Below are 21,426 nucleotides of genomic sequence, written 5' to 3'. Positions count from 1 at the left end.
ATCAGAATTCTTACCAGCCAGCCTAGTGATTTGATGTAGCAGCTTCTGAAACAGCAGTGTTCTTTTTTTCTGAGATAGCGTGCCAAGTTCAAAATACCAAAGGTACCCCTCTTCCATTATTTAAAACAACACCCCCAGAAAAAGCCTCAAAACTGTGCTCTTCTTGAAACTTTTTCCATATTTGCTTTGCCCAATTTTAAAGACAAATTATTTGCAATAACTTGTAGCAGTTTTATATAGACTTACTGGAGTCCATAGGTATTTTTATGTTCTCTATTCAGATAGTTTCATTTGTTTACGCTCCATGCCCCTCTATGCCTTTTGGAGGCAGGGACCAGACATTCCTTTCTCATAACCTGTACCCAGCAGGCCCTTGACAAATGCTATTGACTCATCTGTTTCTCTGCAGCTAATCCCCAAACCCGCAGAGTGTGTGCATAATAAACAAGTAAACATGGCTGGTAACTCAGCTACCAAAGCGTTTAATCAAATACACGAAAGGAATAGACTTTAAGATCGAAGATACGAATTCCATACACATCAGCGTCTTCTGCAAGTAAGTCACAATTACAGAGTCGAAGGAAATGTAAAGTTCATTATCTTAGTCTGAGTTCCCCAGAAAGCAGAGGTTAAGTGCTGTTACTTTATTAAGGACTGCAATCCAGGGAGCAGGAGTGAGGAGGGGAAGGAGAGACAGGCAGTACTGGGGCACTGAGTCCCTAACAGAGCACCTTGTCAGCCAGGACATCTTCAGAGAGCTTGTGGAAGTGACTGCTGCTAGGGATGGTCTGCCTGGGAGGAGGGAAGGAGAAAGGAGAATCTATTTGTCTGCTTTAATTTTCAGGATATTTTTTAAATTTTTTATTTTTAATTGAAGGATAATTGCTTTACAATATTGTGTTAGTCTCTGCCATACATCAACTTGAATCAGCCATAGGTATACTTATGACCCCTCCCTCTTAAACCTCCGTCCCACCTCTTATCCCGTCCCACCTCTCTAGGTTATCACAAAGCACTGTGCTTTCGTTTTCTATTGCTCAAGTGCAGTCATTCCCTGGCACCTCCCAGTCCCTGGTGAGTGGGTACAAAATTGGTCCCTACAAGGTCTGGCCCTCAGCATCAACCCGGAATCTCCAGGGTAGGAGTTCTTCTATGTGCAAGACACACAGAAATAGTGTTGGTTGCAGTTTATTCATAGCCTTTCATGGCAGCCACCACTGAAGCTAGGGTAGTGAGAGAGACCTTGGACATAATGAGACCAAGAGGATCTGAAGGAGGACATAAGTGTCTCAGGGCTTCCCAGGTGACACTAGTAAAAAAAGAACCTACCTGCCGAAGCAAGAGATATAAGGGATACGGATTCAGCCCCTGGGTCAGGAAGATCCCCTAGAGAAGGGCATGGCAACTCACTCCAGTATTCTTGCCTGGTGAATCCCACAGACAGAGGAGGCTGGCAGCCTACAGTCCACGGGGTCACAAAGAGTCGATCACAGCTAAGGAGACTTGGCACGCCCACAAGCACACACATGCATGTCATATCACACACTCATCAGTTAAAATACTCCTACTTTGCACAAAGGAATCCAAGCTCTGAGTTGGAGATGCACGAGATCATGGATCTTAATCAGTGGAATTCAAGAGCCAGGGGCTTCAATTTCCTGTTTTGTGCTTTTCACTCTTCTACACACTTCTCTAGACATACAACGTCTAATACACATGCACGTCTCTGACTCATCCTCTCACACTAGAGCTTCGAATGTCTCCTATACTTCCTACCTCACGGAGTCAGTGAAAGATCGTGGGATCTTTGAGGGATATGAGGGATTCCTTATGGTTTACTTCAGTTCAGTTCAGTTCAGTTGCTCAGTCATATCCAACTCTTTGTGACCCCATGGACTGCAGCACGCCAGGCCTCCCTGTCTATCACCAACTCCTGGAGCTTACTCAGACTCATGTCCATTGAGTTAGTGATACCATCCAACCATCTCATCCTCTGTTGTCCCCTTCTCCTCTTGCCTTCGATCTTTCCCAGCATCAGTGTCTTTCCAATGAGTCAGTTCTTAACATCAGGTGGCCAAAATATTGGAACTTCAGCTTCAGCATCAGTCTTTCCAATTAATATTCAGGACTGATCTCCCTTAGCGTGGACTGGTTGGACCTTCTTGCAGTCCAAGGGACTCTCAAGAGTCTTCTCCAACACCACAGATCAAAAGCATCAATTCTTTGGTGCTCAGCTTTCTTTATGGTCCAACTCTCACATCCATACATGACTACTGGAAAAAAACATAACTTTAACTATACAGACCTTTGTCGGCAAAGTAGCATCTCTGCTTTTTAATATGCTGTCTAGGTTTTTCATAGCTTTTCTTCCAAGGAGCAAGCATCTTTTAATTTCATGGCTGCAATCACCATCTGCAGTGATTTTGGAGCCCAAGAAAATAAAGTCTGTCACTGTTTCCATTGTTTCCCCATCTATTTGCCATGAAATGATGGGACCAGATGCCATGATCTTAGTTTTTTGAATGTTGAGTTTTAAGCCAGCTTTTTCACTCTCCTCTTTCACTTTCATCAAAAGGCTCTTTAGTTCTTCGCTTTCTGCCATAAGGGTGGTGTCATCTGCATATCTGAGGTTACTGATATTTCTCCCTGCAATCTTGATTCACATGTATACCTGTGGTGGATTCATTTTGATATATGGCAAAACCAATACAATATTGTAAAGTTAAAAAATAAAATAAAATATTAAAAAATAAATAAATAAAAATAAAAAGTAAAAACAAAACAAAACTGACACGACAGAACCAGAGAATAGGTTAAATTCCACAAATGCAGAATCTGAGTCAAAGAAACACCAGTTAATGTTATTCTCTGGAGATGTGTATTTGATTCCTGCCTAAAAATCTCCTTACATCGAAGTCTAATTAATACTCAAAAGGAATAAATCCTTTCAGCAAAGAGCTTCAAGAAGTGAATGTCCTAACTTCTGAAAACAGGAATCTTGTCAAAGAACATAGTAGAACACATTCTTCCCATGGTCAAATGGTATTGTGTTTCATCAAGGCAGTGTAAGTGTTCTTATGTTTGTATATCTGAATTCATATGCTGACTCAGATCTTACATGATTTGCCTGAGAATAGTTAACAGAATGATGATGTCTCTACGTAAAGATTGATGTGCTCGAGTTCAAGATGATGACATAATTGTTTCATTCTCATGCCAAAGAATTACAAAGCAATATGTTTATGTAACTCTGTGTTGAAATTTTTCATACCTTTTTAAAGGAATGTATTCTTTAATGTATTCTTCTAAGGGAAGAAAATGAGATTCAACGTATTATTTATTTTAAATCTTATTATTTTGAATATCGACTTTGTAAAACACAGGTTTATTCACAAGATTCTAATGTCTATTTCTTGAACAGAACAGAGTGCTGTTGGTAATGGTTTATGTCAGTCTTTATGAGTACAAGCTCTATTATAACAGGTATTCAGCTTCCAACAGCACTGTTTTTCCTGAGACTCATGCATTTTTCATTGTCTAGTCATTCTGAATTTAAAGTGGAGAGGATGTCCTTTTAAATGCATAAACAAAGAAGAGAAAATGTGTATCATAATCTCTTCTCCATTTCTGCTGCTAAAATTATAGGAACTCTATATTCTATGTTAGAATGCATCTGGTGTGCTATTCTATAAACTACATGAATAACCAACAACTCCCAGTGCAAAATTCCACCCCGCACCATATTTAGCATTATTTTTGCAAGATAGCACCTTACCAGGCTTGTGCAGAGAAGAGTTTATTAATCTCACTAACTGGCAGATGGAATACAGTAAAAATGAGGTGTTTTTGTCTTTTGGAGCTAATAGTTTTTCAAGATAAGATAAGCAGCTATCATCTTCTGATCCTTTTCATTTATAGATATTTGTTCACTTGTGAATTTGTTCATTCATTCTTCTGTATTTATTGAGTATCTATCTCCTTCCTGGGGCTTCCCTAGGTGGCTCAATGGTAAAGAATCCACCTGCCAAAGCAGGAGATGTGGATTCGATCCCTGGGTCAGGAAGATCCCCTGGAGAAGGAAATGGCAACCCATTCCAGTACTCGTACCTGGAAAACCCCAGGCATAGAGGAGCCTGATGGGCTACAGTCCATGGGATCACAAAAGAGCTGGACATGACTGAGTGACTAAACAACATCTCCTTCCCTTTCAGCAGTCCTCAGGGCAGCCGGGAATATAGAAATGATTAGAATGCACTCCCTTTTTTTAAGGAGCTCATGAGTTAATACAGTATGGGAAGCACAAGTAGAGATAGGAATATACAGATGAGGACACTTAACTCAGCCTTAGTGAGCAAGGGGCGGCCAAGGGGAGGCTTTCTGGAGAAGATGGTGCCTTAAGATTATGAGGGGTTAGGTGAAGGGACCACATATCTCCTCTAGTGGTTAGTACAGGGAGAAAATTGTTAGGAGGGATAAGGTGACAGTAGATGAAGAGAAAAGATCCTAAATCACAGAGAGTGGTAAGAAGACATTCTGAGAAACAAATCCCCAGAAGTATTCATTCTGTGCTAAAAGAGAACAGAAGAGAATTTCATGAGAGGAAAACGATGGGGGCAGTGGAAGGGGTGGGCATTGGAATTCGCAGAGTGTCAGCATCTGCGTTTACTTGTATTCTTATTTCTTTGCCTATTTATTTTGCTTTGGGTCTCTAGTAACTTAGTATGGATTTTGCAGACGGCAGTAGTGACGGTATCGAGCTCCCTTCACGTGGAGAGGGATTGGTGAACTGATCTGATAAAAGGTCCCTTCCTTTCCTTCTTGTTTTACAAGTCATGTTGATTAGCATGATGGACAAAACCATAATTTGCATTTTTATCAAATCATACCTGCAGCACCTGAACAGCATGGCCACTAATTAAAAGGAGAAATTGAATACAGTAGATTTGCTGTTTTGTTTGGCTGAGGAAACAAGGATAGGCTTGTGTTGACCTCTGTTGAAAGGCGCACATTACAGATGTTTTGGTGGAAGAGCTTTCATCAGTCAGTTCGGCTGACTTATTTTATCTTCACCTTCCCCAGAATATTTCTGGAAGCCAGCCACCCAGGTTTAGCACTGTGCTCTGTGCCCTTTGTGAGGGCATAGAGTATTTTGGGGGCAGCGTAATGGTGGCGTGGCATAGTTGTTAGGAAGTTGGGATTTGGAATCATACGACTTAGTTTCCATCCAGATTCTCCCACTGCTAGCTCTGTGACCTTGGGCTGGCTACTTACCTCTGTATGCATCAGTTTACTTATCTATAAAATGGAACCATGACAATATCTGCCTTATAAGGTTCTTGTGAGGATTAAATGAAACAGTATGTATAAATGCCAAGCCTAGGACTTGGCATGTAGTAAGGACTTATTAAATATGAATTATTATTTCTATTTCATCTATTTTATAGTAAGTTACTTGAGGACTAAGCTCCAAAATCTTGGTTTAGTAGTTCCCCAGTGACAAGGACTATGCTTATTCATCTTTGCATATATAGAGCATGACATGGGAAGGCTGTTTTATAGTGTATTGGCACATACACATTAGAAGGTCTAAAATCTTATTCTCTTATGTAATTAATCTGTCACTTTTTATGGCCTGATTTTGTTCAAGATATTGCCAAGGTTTCAAATATCATGGTTGTAACTTAAGCAGGTGTAGGAATGACCATGTCCTCGCAGTAGTTGTTGACCTTCTTTTCCCAAGGAGACACACTCCATACCCAGCATCCTCTCGTAGACACACGCAGCACCAGTACCCACTCCCTGGTATATGAGTCGTAGCTCTCCCCTGCAGCTCATATTAAGGATGTAAGTTATTATGCAAATAAGAATGACCCAATGAGGAGGATAATCATGAATCCACTCTAAATTATTTTTTAATAATTTTAAACATTATTATTTTAACTGTTATTTTATGTTATGTGGTGACTAGATCAAACTTCTGCAAATAATTCTTTGAATTCTTTAAAATTCTTCAATGTTAGCACCTTTGTTTCTCATCACTTCCTGTCCAGTTAGTACCGCTAACTCTGTGTGTGTGTGTGTGTGTGCGCGCGCTAAGTCGCTTCAGTCGTGTCTGACCCTTTGCAACCCTATGGACTATAGCCCTCAAGGCTCCTCTGTCTATGGGATTCTCCAGGCAAGAATACTGGAGTGGGTTGCCATACCCTCCTCCAGGGGATCTTCCTGACCCAGTGATCAAACCTGTGTTTCTTATGTCTCCTGCATTGGCAGGCAGGTCTTTACCAGTAGTGCTTCTGTGAAGTTCTCCATTCCCTTCTTTTCCATGATAACCCCTGTTGCTCTGGTATTCTTCACTCAAAAGTGGTTTACAAAGGCTGACGGTGACTTTCAAATCATCTCCTATCCGTCCTCATTCATCCTGCCCTTTAAGCAACATTCAGTAGTACATCTGTTTCTTCCACAAAAGCCTCTATTCCCTTGGTTTCCTTGACACCAAGAAGTATCATGGTCTTCCCTTTAGACTTCTAACTGCTTATTTTTTTATTTATTTTTAACTAGGGGACAATTGCCTTACAATATTGTATTGGTTTCTGCCATATATCAACATGAGTCAACCATAGGTATACGTAATCCCCTCTGTCTGAACCTCCTTCCCGCCCCCCACCACATCCCACCTCACAGAGCACTGGTCTGCTTCTGACTCCAATGATATGCCTCTAGTTTCTTCCCTAACCCCAATCTGGGGATTCTCCAAGGATTTTCCCTAGGTCTTCCTATTTTCTCTCCTTCCTTCCATGGGAATAGCATCCATTTCTAGTGCTTTAGCCACCACGTTTATATGTATAACTTCCATATGTTTCTCCTGGTTGACCTCCCTGTTCAACTCTGATCCCAGAATTCTGATACTCCCGGATCATTTGGAAGTTCATTTGGCAGCTCAAATTCAATATACCAAAAAATGTGTATTATCTTTACACTAAAGACAACTCCTTATCATGATTTTTTTGCAAATCATTTTTTAAAAATGTATTTATTTGCGTGCACCAGATCTTAGCTGTGGCATAAGGAATCTTCTGTCTTCATTGTGGCACGTAGGATCTTTAGCTGTGGCATGTGAGATCTAGTTCCCTGACCAGGGATCTAACCCAGACCCCCTGCACTGGGAGAGTGGAGTCTTAGCCACTGGACCATCAAGGAAGTCCTGCAGCTCCTATCATGATTTTTGTTAATGGATATCACACTTCCTAGGCTGGCTTAAAAACTCTTGAGTTGATTCTGGTACTTCTCTTTACGTCTGCCTTTAAAAAAAAAAAATCATCCTTTCATTTCAACAAAACCATTCGGTGTTGCCTAGTTGTACCTACTGTCTTTGACGTGTTCATTTTCTATTTCCTTTGAATGGCATTGCCCAGCTGCAGACAGAGTGAAGAGCACTGTACCAACTTCCCAGTAAAAACAGTCATTATAGAACAATGATACAGAAGTAAAGGAGATACATCCCAGGGAAAGAGAGGGCAGAGAATACTTCTTAAAGGGGATAACATAACATGTGGGCCAAATCTTGAAAGATGAATGAGAGTCAGACTGACAAGTTGGGATGAACACTCTGGAAATAATAACACGTGAGAAGACATGCTGACGAAGAAGACCATGACTCATTGTTGAAGTGCGAGTAGCTCTGTAGGGCTGGAGCTCTGGCTCTGTGGGAATAAAATGGGGGAAGCTGGAGGCAGGGCTCCAAGGTGCTAGAAGTAGAGGGCAGAGGGGACATCGAAGGCCTTGTTTCAGTAGCTGCTGCTGCTGCTTAACAAACCACCCAAAACTTCATGCTCTGAAAGCACCACCATTGATTATTTCTCACAGTTCTCCAGTTGGGCAGCAGTCTCTGGGGAAGGTTGATCTCTGCTCCACGTGACGCAGGTTGGCACCACTCCACTGGGCCCAGAGGATCCACGATCCTCATGCACATGTCTGGTGCTTCAGCTGCGATGGCAATGGTTGGCAGGGTCTCTCTTTTCCTTTTCTCACAGCCTCTCAGTATTCAGTGGTCTAACTTGGGGTTCTGTACATGGAAGCTGTATCCTAGGAGGGCAGAAAATGGAAGCCACAGTGCTTCTTAAGACTTAGGCCCGGAAGCCACTTGACATCTCTCCCTCTACTTTCTGTTGGTTAAAGTAAGTCACAAGACAAGCTCAGCTTCCTGAAAAGGAAAATAGAACCCACCTCCCTTTGGGAGGAGCAGCTTGAGCGTAGAAAGATATGAGGCACTGTTAGCAGCCACCTTTTTAGACAGTGTAACATAGGCTTTATAGATCACTGCGTGCTATAGGATGCCATCTATGGCGTATCATCTATACGGGAGGATTTTAAACTGAAGACTGACGTTTTAAACTTATCTGTCTAAAAATATCTCTGACTCCTTTATAAAGATTGAATTGAGGAGTCAGGGCCAGTACTTGGAGACAGCAGTCTACCAATCTACCAAGGCAGCCTCTACCAACAGATTTCAAGCTAACCTGTGGAGAGTCTTTTTCATGAGCCCACATGCCTTGCCACAATGTTTCTTCTTCATGGAAGCAAATGGAATGAGTGATGGATTTGCCATTTTTTTTTAAAGGATACCACCAAGGTATCTACCCAGCTGAGGCCTAGAGTCTATGTACCAGGTCAGGAAACTCTGGTCCATGTGTCACATCTGCTCACCACCTGTTTTGGTAAATAAAGTTTTATTGGAACACAAGAAAAGGTATCTACCCAGGACCCTTCCAGAAAGATGGATTCACAAACACCATGGGGAAGGAAATATGTAATGCTGAAGACGCTCTGCCTAATGCTTCTTTGTTTAGAAATATGACTCTTTGCTTATTCGCTGTTGCTTTTTCTCTAAATAAATAAGCCTGGAAAGTCAGATGAGACTCTTGGCTAGAGCAGAAGCCTGCTTTGCTGAAGCCAGGGATTCGTCTTGTGTCAGAGGATACAGGTGTATGTGACCACAGAGACCACATGAGCATTTTATTTCTATGCAAAGTGAACTCTTTGACTCTTCCTGGTAATCTCGACTACAAAAGTCTTTATGGTCAGTGCCTATAAAAATGCCATGGAAAATATTTATAAAATTTGAAATCTCTTACTACACCACCTCAGTTACTAAATTTCCTTTATGAATAAGAGTTGTAATATATCAGCAACTGTGACTTGAGCAGAGGAGAGCAGAGACTATGCTTATTAGTGTTCATTAGAGCAAACTGAGATTCAAAATCTGGGAATGGAGAGGAGATACTCCTAGATTTTCAAGGGTTTCTATAGCCCTTTCTTCTAAGTGTTCCTAGAGCCAAGATTTTAGTTTATGAAAGAGAAGAGTCTCCCCTTTTTGATATGAGAATCTTAGGACAAGGTTGGAATATGGTCCCTCCTGGTCAGTGTTTGGGTTCTCTCTCAGGTTTCTGAACAATTTGTTCATGCCATGGTGGCAAAAGGAAAATGTTAATTTCCCCTAGAGCTCTAGGGGAAGTGGGAAGAAGCCAGGAACACTTGGAGAGATTTGATCTCAACTCCCAACTTTGTCACTAATTATATGACTGTAAGCAAACTCCTTAACCCTTCTAAACTTTGGTTTCTTCCTCTGCATGCATGCTAAGTCACTCTAGATGTGTCTCACTCTTTGCAACCCAATGGACTGTAGCCCACCAGGCTCTTCTGTCATGGGATTCTTAGGGTAAGAATACTGGACTGGGTTGCCATGTGCCCTTCCACAGGGTCTTCCCAACCCAGGGATCCAACCGGCGTCTCTTATGTCTCCTGAATTGGCTGGCAGGTTCTTCACCACTAGCACCACCTGGAAGCCCCCTTCCTTTGCACAACCCCAGTGATAACTGCACTTTCCCAGTAGGATTGCTGTGATGAATTAAAAGAATCACTGTTTATTGCATGTAGCCTAGTAAGTGGCATAAGTATTCAGTAAAATTTAAGTGATTGTTCTATTGGCTTTTCTGCTGATCTTTACTATGTTTCTCTTTATTTCTCAGGGAGATGTTAATCTCTGTGGCTCTAGGCCAGGTGTTATCCCTCCTTATTTGTGGAATTAGCTTGACCAGCAAGTACCTGTCAGAAGATTTCCATGCCAATACGCCAGTCTTCCAGAGTTTCCTCAATTACATTCTTCTCTTCTTGGTCTATACCACCACACTAGCTGTCAGACAAGGTAAGCATGCCAAACCCGTTTCTCTTTTACCAGTATCTTCAAGAGTGATGAGCTATGACCAGATTAACTTTTTTCACTTACAGCATCATAAGACAATTCAAAACCCCAAATCTCACTGTTCTGTTTTGTGATAATATAGCAAACAAAATGAATGAATAAATTACAAAGAAGCATGAATTATGTAAACTCAACGGGAAGTAAGAAATGCATGTATAGGCCAAAAAGTACAGTTGCTTACTACTTGAATTCCTGTTAGCATTTCTTATACCCCTCAGTGAATCTAAATAGACAGCTTCCCTGGAACCTGAAACAGTCTTGATGAAGCTGTTCCTAGTACCTGCTAGCCCTGAGAAACCCAAGGGGATTGCGGACAAATATATGTCTTTGAGAAAGGAAGATAAAAATAGTAAACGCAAACAACTCTAGTAATAACAAAGGGGAAAAGAAAGAAAAAACAGCTACCACAGTCATGTGACTTGTTCTGTCTAAACCTAAAAAGCTAAGGCAATGGAACAAATCCTTCAAGACTTGATGCAGGAAAAACTTATTAAAGGGCAGTTGCAGTTGAAATCCTTGTGGTATATCTCTGGAGGGTATATTTCAGAGACATATAATACCATTGAATCTGGTATAAATACTCTTATCTATGGCCCAGAAATAGCCAATAATGTCGCTATTATTAGCTGTAGCTATTGACTATAAAATATGCATTGAAAAGTAACCATAATAGGTTTGAAGATAATTATATACCTTAATAATGAATAAAGATACATGAATAGCTATATACAGTAATCCTAACCGTCATACTTTTTTGAAACTTTGCCACAAATCGTATCTCAGCATTGTATTTTTACATTTCCGTATTTGGATTATCATCCAGAATAATATTGCTTATTTATAATGATTTGGCCAGGACTAGATTTCATCTTAGAAGAAGAGTACAAATGAACAAGTTAGAACTGACTTCCAGTTTAACTTGAGATTGTCTAAGGTATTGCAGAAGCTAATTTCATTTACTTCTCAAAAATTGGTGTTATTGGTGTTTGTACAGGTATACCTGTGGCGGATTCATTTCGATATTTGGCAATACTAATACAATATTATAAAGTTTAAAAATAAAATAAAATAAAAAATAAAAATAAATAAATAAAATTCAATATAGGTAAACATAATTAAAGAATAAAATTTCAAACAAAACTTCAGGCTATGAAAGTTAAGACACTGAGTCTCAGCTACATTTCCTCAGTATGATTTGGAAGCCATTGATTTTGAACGCTACAAATGCATTATCTAAACAGTTGCTTCAATCCAGGAAAGGACTCCAGAAAATGAGAAAGTGGAGGAGGTGTATAATTAGAAATTTACTTCTGAGAGACTGTCAATACGAAGAATGTATCATTTGATCATATCAAGGAGAGCTATGCAGTTCAACTTAAAAATAATTTAATGAAGACTTGAATGATAATTTAGAATTATTAAAGGATAGAATTATTTTAGCCCAGTACAAGGATTATAATTAAAAATAGTAAGATTGAAGAACAAATTTGCAACATTCTGATATAACAACAACAACAACAAAATCTCATGGAAATGGTAAATTCGTGTTCTCTGGAGATTTTCAGAACCAGTCTGCCAGCAGTCCCCAAACTTTTGGCACCAGGGACTAATGGTTTCATGGAAGACAGTTTTTCCATGGACCAGAGTGGGGGACAGTTTGGGGATGATTTAGGTGTATTGCATTTATTGTGCACTTTATTTCTGTTGCATCAACTCTACCTCAGACTGTCAAGCATTGGATCCCAGAGACTGGGGATCCCCTGCTCTAGACTATAAGGTGATGAGCTGCAATTAGTTTTCAGGTTCTTGTCACTCTTGCTTTCCAGGAGCCCAGAGATTTAACAAAAACTCTCATCAGGGAAAAAATAAAAGTAAGCCATTCTAAGAAACAGAATAATTTCACAGTTACAGGTAGAGACAGAAAAGCTTAAAAAAAAAAATTTAACTGTAGAAAAAGGCCCAAAGTTAATACATGTTATTGAGACTTTATAATGTGCCAGCCACTATGTATGTGAATTACCTCTTTTATTCCTTCAAACCAAGGAAATAGGAATTATTATCTGAAAGTTTATCAGTGAGAAATTGAAGGCTCCCCTGGCATCAGGAATGTGCTGTAGGCTAGAACTAGGAAGAGTAGGCATCTCTCTGAGCCAGGCTGGGTACTTTCATGGCCCACCCTGCCCACCCATGTGGAGTCCAGGGGAGGAACGAAGAGGGGAGGGAGACATGTTTGAGCAAAAGGAGAGTTTTCTCCCTTGAATTTCAAAACCCTGGATAAGAAACCAGCCCTGGGTGAGAGGTCCAGTGCCGCACAACAGTGAGGTCAAGAGGATATGGCTGTACGTGGTGCCGAGAGTGGATGGGCATGCGGGCAGGGCAGAGGGATGACGGGAAAGAGGCCAGGGGCTAGAAGCAGCAAGGAATTCAGAGGCACTTTGGAAGAAAAAGACTGAAAAGGACCTGAGAACTTTCTGTCATTATGGTTGATGATGAAGAAAATCAACTTCTAAAATGCCCTATCCAGAGATATCTGCCACGGCCTCAGATTATCACTAAACTTGCTGGCATGTCTTCATTTGGATGTTTACTTAGAATGTTTGTTTGTTTTAAGCTTCATCTTTAGAGGTTTTAATAGACCGGCATTAAGCTAACATCTGGAAATCAACATAGTAATTACATTAATTTTGTATAGGCTGATTCAGTGCTATGTTCTAGCAACATAATAATCTCTTTCATTATGCACCTCAAGATGTGAGAGGGGATGAACAGAGCAAAGAGGAGAGGATGGAAAGTGTGGTTTGTGTGAGGGAACCGCTGTCTTGGCCACATTTCCTCCTCCATTCCTGGTGCTCCCTGACTAATCTCCTGGGAGGGCTGCAGGTTAGGGTTGAACAAGATACAGCCTTCTCAATTCTTCCATCACAGACATCACTGATCCTACAGGGCCACTCTATTCATTTGATACCACCTTAGGCCACATAACAGCAAGGGGTTAGACTCAAGAACTAACAATCTTTCTTTATCACTTTAATCATAAAATGTATGATTGTCACATGTAAACACAATGTGATAAATGCAAGAAGCCTTTCAAGAGCATTAAGGGCCATGTCATTACAAAGTCTTATAGAATTTGACTTCTGAGTTAAAGTGAATTCTTTACATCAAATTTGCATTGAACCTATGATCAAAGACTCTGAAGCAACAGACTCTAGTATAAGTTTCAGTGTTACTCCAGTTCAAGCTGGAGTTTTGAATTTGCCCCTGGTTAAGACTCTGATGCTGGGAGGGATTGGGGGCAAGAGGAGAAGAGGACGACAGAGGATGAGATGGCTGGATGGCATCACTGACTCGATGGACATGAGTCTGAGTGAACTCCGGGAGTTGGTGATGGACAGGGAGGCCTGGCGTGCTGCGATTCATGGGGTTGCAAAGAGTCAAACACGACTGAGCGACTGATCTGATCTGATTAATTGATTCCTACAAAATATGTAGAAAACCAAAAATTGATTCCTACAAAGACCATCCTCCTAAAATTGTGTATTGTAGATAGGTTTTACAGCTAGCCCTTCTTTTATTGGCACTAGGTTGTTTTTTTTATTCCAGATGGTTCTAAAATTTTTAAACATCTTGCCGTTTATCATAAAGAGCCTCATTAATACAGCACTGTAGAAAAAATGTACTTCAAAAAACTAGTTCCAATAAGATTGTATCAAATTTGAGAATTTAGATAAAATTTAGATAACTGTTTACTTAGTTAGCTGTAACCACTTTGGGGAAGCTACTCAGACAATTAAAATATCCCTGTTGATTGAAGTAATGCCTGAAATCCAAACACAGGCTATATGGGCAAGGTGGGGCTTTAGGAACTGTAAAGGAAAATGTATTCTTCCTCTTGTGTTTCTCCTTTACTCTCACACTATCGTTCTTCTGACACCAGATGTGTGGGGCTTTCCCACACCCTGCAGTTCTGTGGCACCAGCTGAGTGTCTTACAACATAACTCAGTTCTGACAGTTGTGTCGAGAGATGGATGGAAGTTATTACTGGCGCTTCTGCCCTACCTGCTATAGGTCAGAAGTTGCCACTAACCCTCCTTGGATTTAGTTAATTTACTAGAGCGTCTCACAGGACTCAGGAAAACAGCTTACTTAATGTTTACTAGTTTATTACAAAAAGATATGATGTACTTTTGGATGGAAGAAGTGAGTAAGGTAAGGTATGTGGAAGGGGGATGTGACTTCTAGCACAGCTGTCTCAGAACCTCCATGTCACATGTTCACCAACCCCAGCATTCTCCAAACTGCATGCTTTTGGAATTTTTATGGAAGCTTCAATAGGTAGACATGATCATTAACCTCATTTCCAGCCCCTCTCCTCTCTCTGGAAAATGGGAAGGCAGGGCTGAAAAGTCCAGCTTTCTAATCATAGCTTGGTATTTCTGGTGACCAGCTCCATCCAGGAGCCCACCAAGAGTCAACTCATTAGAAGAAAAAAATTCCTATCTCCCTGGAAATTGTAAGGGATATAGGAGCTCTGTGTCAGGAGCAAGGGTCAAAGACCAAATAGCACAAAATATGTTCCTAGTGCTCTTGCATGTGTGCCTAGTCACTCAGTTGTGTCCAACTCTTTGCAACCCCATGGACTGCAGTCCGCCAGGCTCCTCTATCCATTAGGATTCTCCAGGCAAGAATACTGGAGTGGGTTACCATGCCCTCCTCCACCCAGGGATCAAACCCAAGTCTCCCTCAATGCAGGTGGATTCTTTACCAGCTGAGCCACCAGGGAAGCCCAAGAATACTGGAGTGGGTAGCTTATCCCTTCTCCAGGGGATCTTCCCAACCAAGGAATCGAACCAGGGTCACCTGCATTGCGGGAGGATTTGTTACCAACTGAGCCACCAGGGAAGGCCACTAGTGCTCTTATCACTTAGGAAATTGCAAGGGTTTGAGGAGCTCTATGCCAAGAACCAGGGGCAGAGAACTATGTGTATCTTATCTCACAGGTAAATGACTAAGAAAGTGTAGTGCTGCCAAAACTTACGGATTTGAAGCCTCTTCCTCATGTATCCTTTTTTCTTAAAATTCCATGTAATACTAGCTGAAATCAGGAAACAGAAAAACACAAAAAGCAGACTATGAACAACTAAGGGCTTCTTCCCTGGTGGTTCTGCAGAAAAGAATCTCCCTGCCAATGCAGGAGACACAGGTTCAATCCCTAGGTGGGGAAGATCTCCTGGAGAAGGAAATAGCAACCCACTCCAGTATGCTCGCCTGAGAAATCCCATGGACGGAGGAGCCTGGCGAGCTACAGTCCATGTGGTCACAGAGTTGGACATAACTTAGCAACTAAAGACACACATTTGAACAACTAAAGACCATGCAGTTCTTGCATTTGTGATGTAGAAGCTAGAAATGTGACCAACTTTTAAAACAAAGGTGAAATAAGATACATTTCTTCTGAAGAAAAACTTTATGTCATCAAACTTTTTCCATAAGCTTCTTTTATCAATTATTATATGAATCCTGCTTCCGCCCAGAAGCACTTTCAGTAGTTCTTAAACAATAGATATCCACGATTCTTCTCTTGGCAGTTTTTAACTTCTGAATATATATAAACCACACAAATTTTTTTCAGCTTTTAGACTTTTCGTTTTGTGCTGGGGTGTAGCCAACTAAGAATGCCATGATAGTTTCAGGTGAACAGTGAAGGGATTCAGCCATACATACACATGTATCCATTCTCTGCCAAACTCCTCTCCTCTCATGCTGTCATCTAACACTGAGCAGAGTTCTGTGTGCTATACAGTAGATCCTTGTTGGTTATCCATATAAAGCATAAGATTTTTAAATAGTCAATAATTTCTTCTTCCTTTTCTTCTGCCAATTTTTCTGAGTTCTTTCCTCTCCAATTTCTTTTTGTTTTCCCATCAACAAGCTGCTCAGTGATGAGGGAGGTAAGAATTGCAAGGCAAAAGCAGGATGTTGAGGGTGAAAAGAAAACATTTTCATCCCTTAGTTTCCTCTTCAAGTCATGATGATGGGGAAAGAATGGGTATCTGCAATGAAAACATGAATAGAACCAGAAGTGCCGGCTTCATTTTGGATACAGACCCTGAAAAAAGAAGAAAGTTTGCCGCTATTGGGCATCATTAGAGATATTCCTGGTGACTGGTTCTGCACATTTTGCTTTTTCACTGAGAGAGGTTTTTATATCCTCTTCTAGTTCTGAATAAACGGCAAGCTTGCAGCTAGAAACAGTTTGATGAGTATTGCATGAATTCTAGCAAATTCTTAACAGACATTAAAATATTTGTTGAATCTTTTGTATATTTCTTTGTGTGAGTGTGAAAAATGAAGCAAGTTACTAATAGTACTAACAGCACACTCAAATATATCACTGTGTGTAGTCTGAATTTTTCCAAAAAGAATACAGAAACGTTAATTCATGCCATGTTCTTCAAGAGAAATACTCTAGGTTTGAACACTAAATACCATAAGACAGAAATTCTGGAAGTCTAGGTTCTAACTTCAGTTATCGGTGGAGAGGCTGATGAAATGAATTTGGCTCAGGCTTATGGAGCACTCACCCTCTCCTGGTCCCCTCTACCCACTATCTTCTTTTTCCTTCCAGAGCACTGACGTGATGACTCATTAGAAAAGACCCTGATTCTGGGAAAGATTGAAGGCAAAAGGAGAGAGGGGCAACAGAGGATAAGATAGTTAGATAGCATCACCAACTCAATGGACATGAATTTGAGCAGACTCCAGGAGATAGTTGAGGACAGAGAAGCCTGACATGCTGCAGTCCACAGAGTGACAAAGAGTCAGGTAGGACTTAGTAACTGGGCACCAATAAGCACTGAAGTAGCCAGATTGGCGAGAGAAATATATAAAGATGACAGTCTTGTCTGTACACAACAGCTACATGCAACTCATGGCCCAGTAGTCTAGTCCCTATAAGAACATTCTCAGAAGTTCCACTAATTAGTTCCATACTCATCTTCCACTAACTGGAAGATGATAGTTGCCTCTTCCAGTGTAAGACAGGCCTCATATGTGCTCCCTGCAGAAACACTACACATCTTATAATTATGTAAGCTAATTTCTCAATTACCAATGTTGCAAAATTAAAAATACCTGTCTAATTAGAAAAAATATAGAACTTCATACAAAATAATATAGGCCTCTATGGAAACTGCAACAGTATATCAGACGCTGGAATCCCCTTCAGATCTCACCTCCCCACTTCTGTTTGTACAGCTCTGCCTCTGTGAACCTTTGCCCCTTGCCTTTGTTGGAATTTTCTTTGGTTCTTACCATAGGAAGTCCAAGACACAGGGCAGAGCAGGGAAAAGAGGTAAAGTGGGATCCAGGATTTTCTCAGAGCAGAAGCCTGAATTCTTATTTAAAAATTTTTATTTTATATGAGAGTATAGTTGATTTACAATATTGTATTAGTTTCCATTGTATGGCAAAGTGATATATATCACTTCATGGCAAATAGATGGGGAAACAATGAAACTGACAGACTTTATTTTGGGGGGCTCCAAAAACACTGCAGATGGTGACTGCAGCAATGAAATTAAAAGACACTTGCTTCTTGGAAGAAAAGTTATGACCAACCTAGACAGCATATTAAACAGCAGAGACATTACTTTGTCAACAAAAGTCCGTTTAGTCAAGGCTGTGGTTTTTCCAGTAGTCATGTATAGATGTGAGAGTTGGACTATAAAGAAAGCTGAATGCAGAAGAATTGATACTTTTGAACTGTGGTGTTGGAGAAGACTCTTGAGAGTCCCTTGGGCTGCAAGGAGATCCAACCAGTCCATCCTAATGGAAATCGGTCCTGGGTGTTCATTGGAAGGACTGATGTTGAGCTGAAACTCCAATATTTTGGCCACCTGATGTGAAGAACTGACTCATTTAAAAAGACTCTGATGTTCGGAAAGATTGAAGGCAAGAGGAGAAGGGGACAACAGAGGATGAGATGGTTAGATGGCATCACCAACTCAATGGACTTGAGTTTGGGTAAACTCCGGGAGTTGGTGATGGACAGGGAGGCCTGGCGTGCTGCAGTTCATGGGGTCGCAAAGAGTCGGACATAACTGAATGACTGAACTGAACTGAACTGAGACAGCATATTAAAAAGCAGAGACATTATTTTGCCAACAAAGGTCCATCTAGTCAAAGCTATGGTTTTTCCAGTAGTCATGTATAGATGTGAGAGTTGGACTATAAAGAAAGCTGAGCACCAAAGAATTAATGCTTTGAACTGTGGTGTTGGAGAAGACTCTTGAGAGTCCCTTGGAGAGCAAGGAGATCCAACCAGTCCATCCTAAAGGAAATCAGTCCTGAATATTCATTGGAAGGACTGATGTTGAAGCTGAAACTCCAATGCTTTGGCCACCTGCTGTGAAGAACTGACTTATTTGAAAAGACCCTGATGCTGGGAAACATTGTTGACGGGGGCGGGGAGAGAGGGACAACAGAGGATGAGATGGTTGGATGGCATCACCAACTCAATGGACGTGAGTTTGAGTGAATTCCGGGAGTTGGTGATGGACAGGGAGGCCTGGCGTGCCTCAGTCCATGGGGTCACAGAGAGTTGGACACGACTGAGTGACTAAACTGAACTGATATCTATATCTATATCTATCTATCTATCTATCTATATATACATATATATATATACACACACATACACACACATATATATATCCATTCATTTTCAGATTATTTTCCCATATAGATTATCACAGAATATTGAGTAGAGCCCCTTGTGCTATACAGTAGGTCCTTGTTGATTATCTATTTTATATATAGTTGTATGTATTTGTTGATCCCAACCTTCTAATTTATTCTTCCTCCCATGTTTCCATTTTGGTAATCATAAATTTGTTTTCAGAGTTTGTGAGTCTGTTTCTGTTTAGTAAATAAGTTCATTGTATTGTTTTTTTTTTTAGATTCTACATGTAAGTGATATCATATGATATTTGTCTTTGACTTACTTAACGTAGTATGATAACCTCTAGGTCCATCCATGTTGCTGTAAATGACATTATTCTTTCTTATGACTGACTGATAGTCCGTTGTGTATATGTACCACATCTTCTTTATCCATTCCTCTGTTGATGGCCGTTTTCGTTGCTTCCATGTCCTGGCTGTTATAAATAGTGCTGCAACAAACATTGGGGTGCATGCATCTTTTCAAATTATGGTTTTCTCTAGATATATGCCTAGGAGTGGGACTGCTGGATCATATGATAGGTATATTTTTAGTATTTTAAGGAACCTACATACTGTTCTCCATAGTAGCTGTATCAGTTTACATTCCCACCAACAGTGTAAGAAAGTTCCCTTTTTGCCACATCCTCTCCAGCATTTATTGTTTGTAGACTTTTTGATTATGGCCATTCTGACCAGTGCGAGGTGATGTTAAGCATGCCGTTAAGCATTAAGTACGTTAAGCGTCTTTTCCTGTGCTTCTTGGCCATCTGTATGTAGAGGCCTGAGTTCTGCTCATACATAGTCTGTTCAGTGTCCACTTCTGTGGGTAACTTTGACTAAATCACAGAGGAGAAGGGATTCTTGGAGAGTTGGATAAGGAAGGACTTGGCAAATGTACATACTGAATTATAACTCCCTTGTGAGTCCTGAGGGAAATATTACTGTCACTTACCTAAGTCTGGTGAGGTAATACTCACTGGAGCCTCTTAAATCATCTTTCTTGTGGGAAACTACTTGGCAAACCTCCATTCCTCTTCACCGGCAGGTTGTATTTATGTTTACATGTTGGAGAGTTTTAGCCCTCATAGTATAGAAAGGCTGTACTTCAATGACTTTTGAAATGAACCTTAGTGGATACTCCCTGGGAATTTTACTTATGTTGATAGGGAAGGGAGAAGAGAAGGTGGGGCAGGGGATAAGGGGTGGGCACTCCTCTGCAAACCATGCTGGGAAATAGTGAAGATCACAGAAGAAAATAAAAATCCAGTTTTAGCAAAATGGCTCCTCAGTATGTGAAGCAACTGGAACTCTCATATACTGCTGCTGGAAATGCAAAATGATAACGGACAGTTTGGAAAATGGCTTGATGCTTTCTTATAAAGTTAAATACCCACTTACCATATGACCCATCACTCATGTTCTTCCAGGAGAAATGAAAACATAATATCCACAAATATTATGTGCAAGTGTCCACTGCAGTTTTATTCATAAGCCAAAACTGTAAACAACCCAAGGGCTCATCAGCTCGTAAAAGGATAAAAACTGTGGTAAATTCCCACAGTAGAGTATGACTCTGCCATAGAAGGACAATGTTATTATGCAATGATGTGTATTAATCTCAAAAGTATTATGCCACGTGCAAGAAGGCAGACATGGGACCGTATACACTGTATAACTACATGATGCTAGTAATGCAAAGTTCTGGAAAAGGCAAAACTATAAGGTCAGGAAATAGATCAATGATTGCTGGAGTAGGGAACCAGGGGTGGGGGTGATTGACTGCAAAGGGACACAAGGGAACTTTGGAGGTAATGGAAATGTTCTCTATGTCTTGATTGCTTAGAGGTTACATGACTGTATATGTTTGTCAGAACTCTTCAAATTATACACCAAAAGGAGTGAATTTTATCACATATAAATTATACTTTAATATACCTGACCAAAGGGGGAAAAAAAGAGAAAGAATTGACCGCCTACTCTCACCCCTTGGCCGCCATGATGAAATTGCATATCACTGGGCTCGAGTTCCCACTGGGTAGCTTTTCCCTCACTTATGGATATTAGGAAAGGCCATTAAAATGTCCTCCTTCATTGTGGCATGCTTTCAGACTTCAAGAATGAGTACAGTTTCCCCTCTACTCCAGAAAATGTACCTACTCTGAAGAACTTGCTAGTGGGACACAAATTATTATTTATCAAGCTCACAATCCATTAACTAGTGTAAAAGTACATGAATTTCATACATACACAGTGCTTACAGGGGCAGTCTGCACTGAATCAAGTCTCCCACAGTCTTCATCAAACTTAGAGTACCTAAGAATGCATGTCCTATTTGTGTGAAGGTGGCTGACTCTCAAATAAAGTGATATGTTAGCCAGAACTTTCAATATGACTTAGCATGATCAGTGACTTCTAGATGGAAGGAAAATGACATGCATATGCA

The 21,426-nt window shown here is 40.6% G+C and overlaps 1 protein-coding gene across 2 annotated transcripts in view; it reads left to right on the top strand.

The window, feature by feature from the left end:
• The window catches only part of SLC35F1 (solute carrier family 35 member F1), a 425,182-nt gene that overhangs the window by 248,344 nt on the left and 155,412 nt on the right, over window positions 1-21,426 (top strand). For both annotated transcript variants that reach the window (XM_070376367.1, XM_070376368.1), the window contains exon 2: window positions 10,026-10,201. In XM_070376367.1, the coding sequence (XP_070232468.1) occupies window positions 10,030-10,201 (172 nt within the window). In that variant the 5' untranslated portion in view covers window positions 10,026-10,029. The remainder of the gene's footprint in view (window positions 1-10,025; window positions 10,202-21,426) is intronic.

The sequence above is a fragment of the Bos mutus genome, chromosome 9 (genome assembly GCF_027580195.1).
Source record: "Bos mutus isolate GX-2022 chromosome 9, NWIPB_WYAK_1.1, whole genome shotgun sequence".
In the NCBI taxonomy this organism is placed as follows: Eukaryota; Metazoa; Chordata; class Mammalia; order Artiodactyla; family Bovidae; genus Bos; species Bos mutus.
This window is presented reverse-complemented; position numbering and strand designations above follow the sequence as displayed.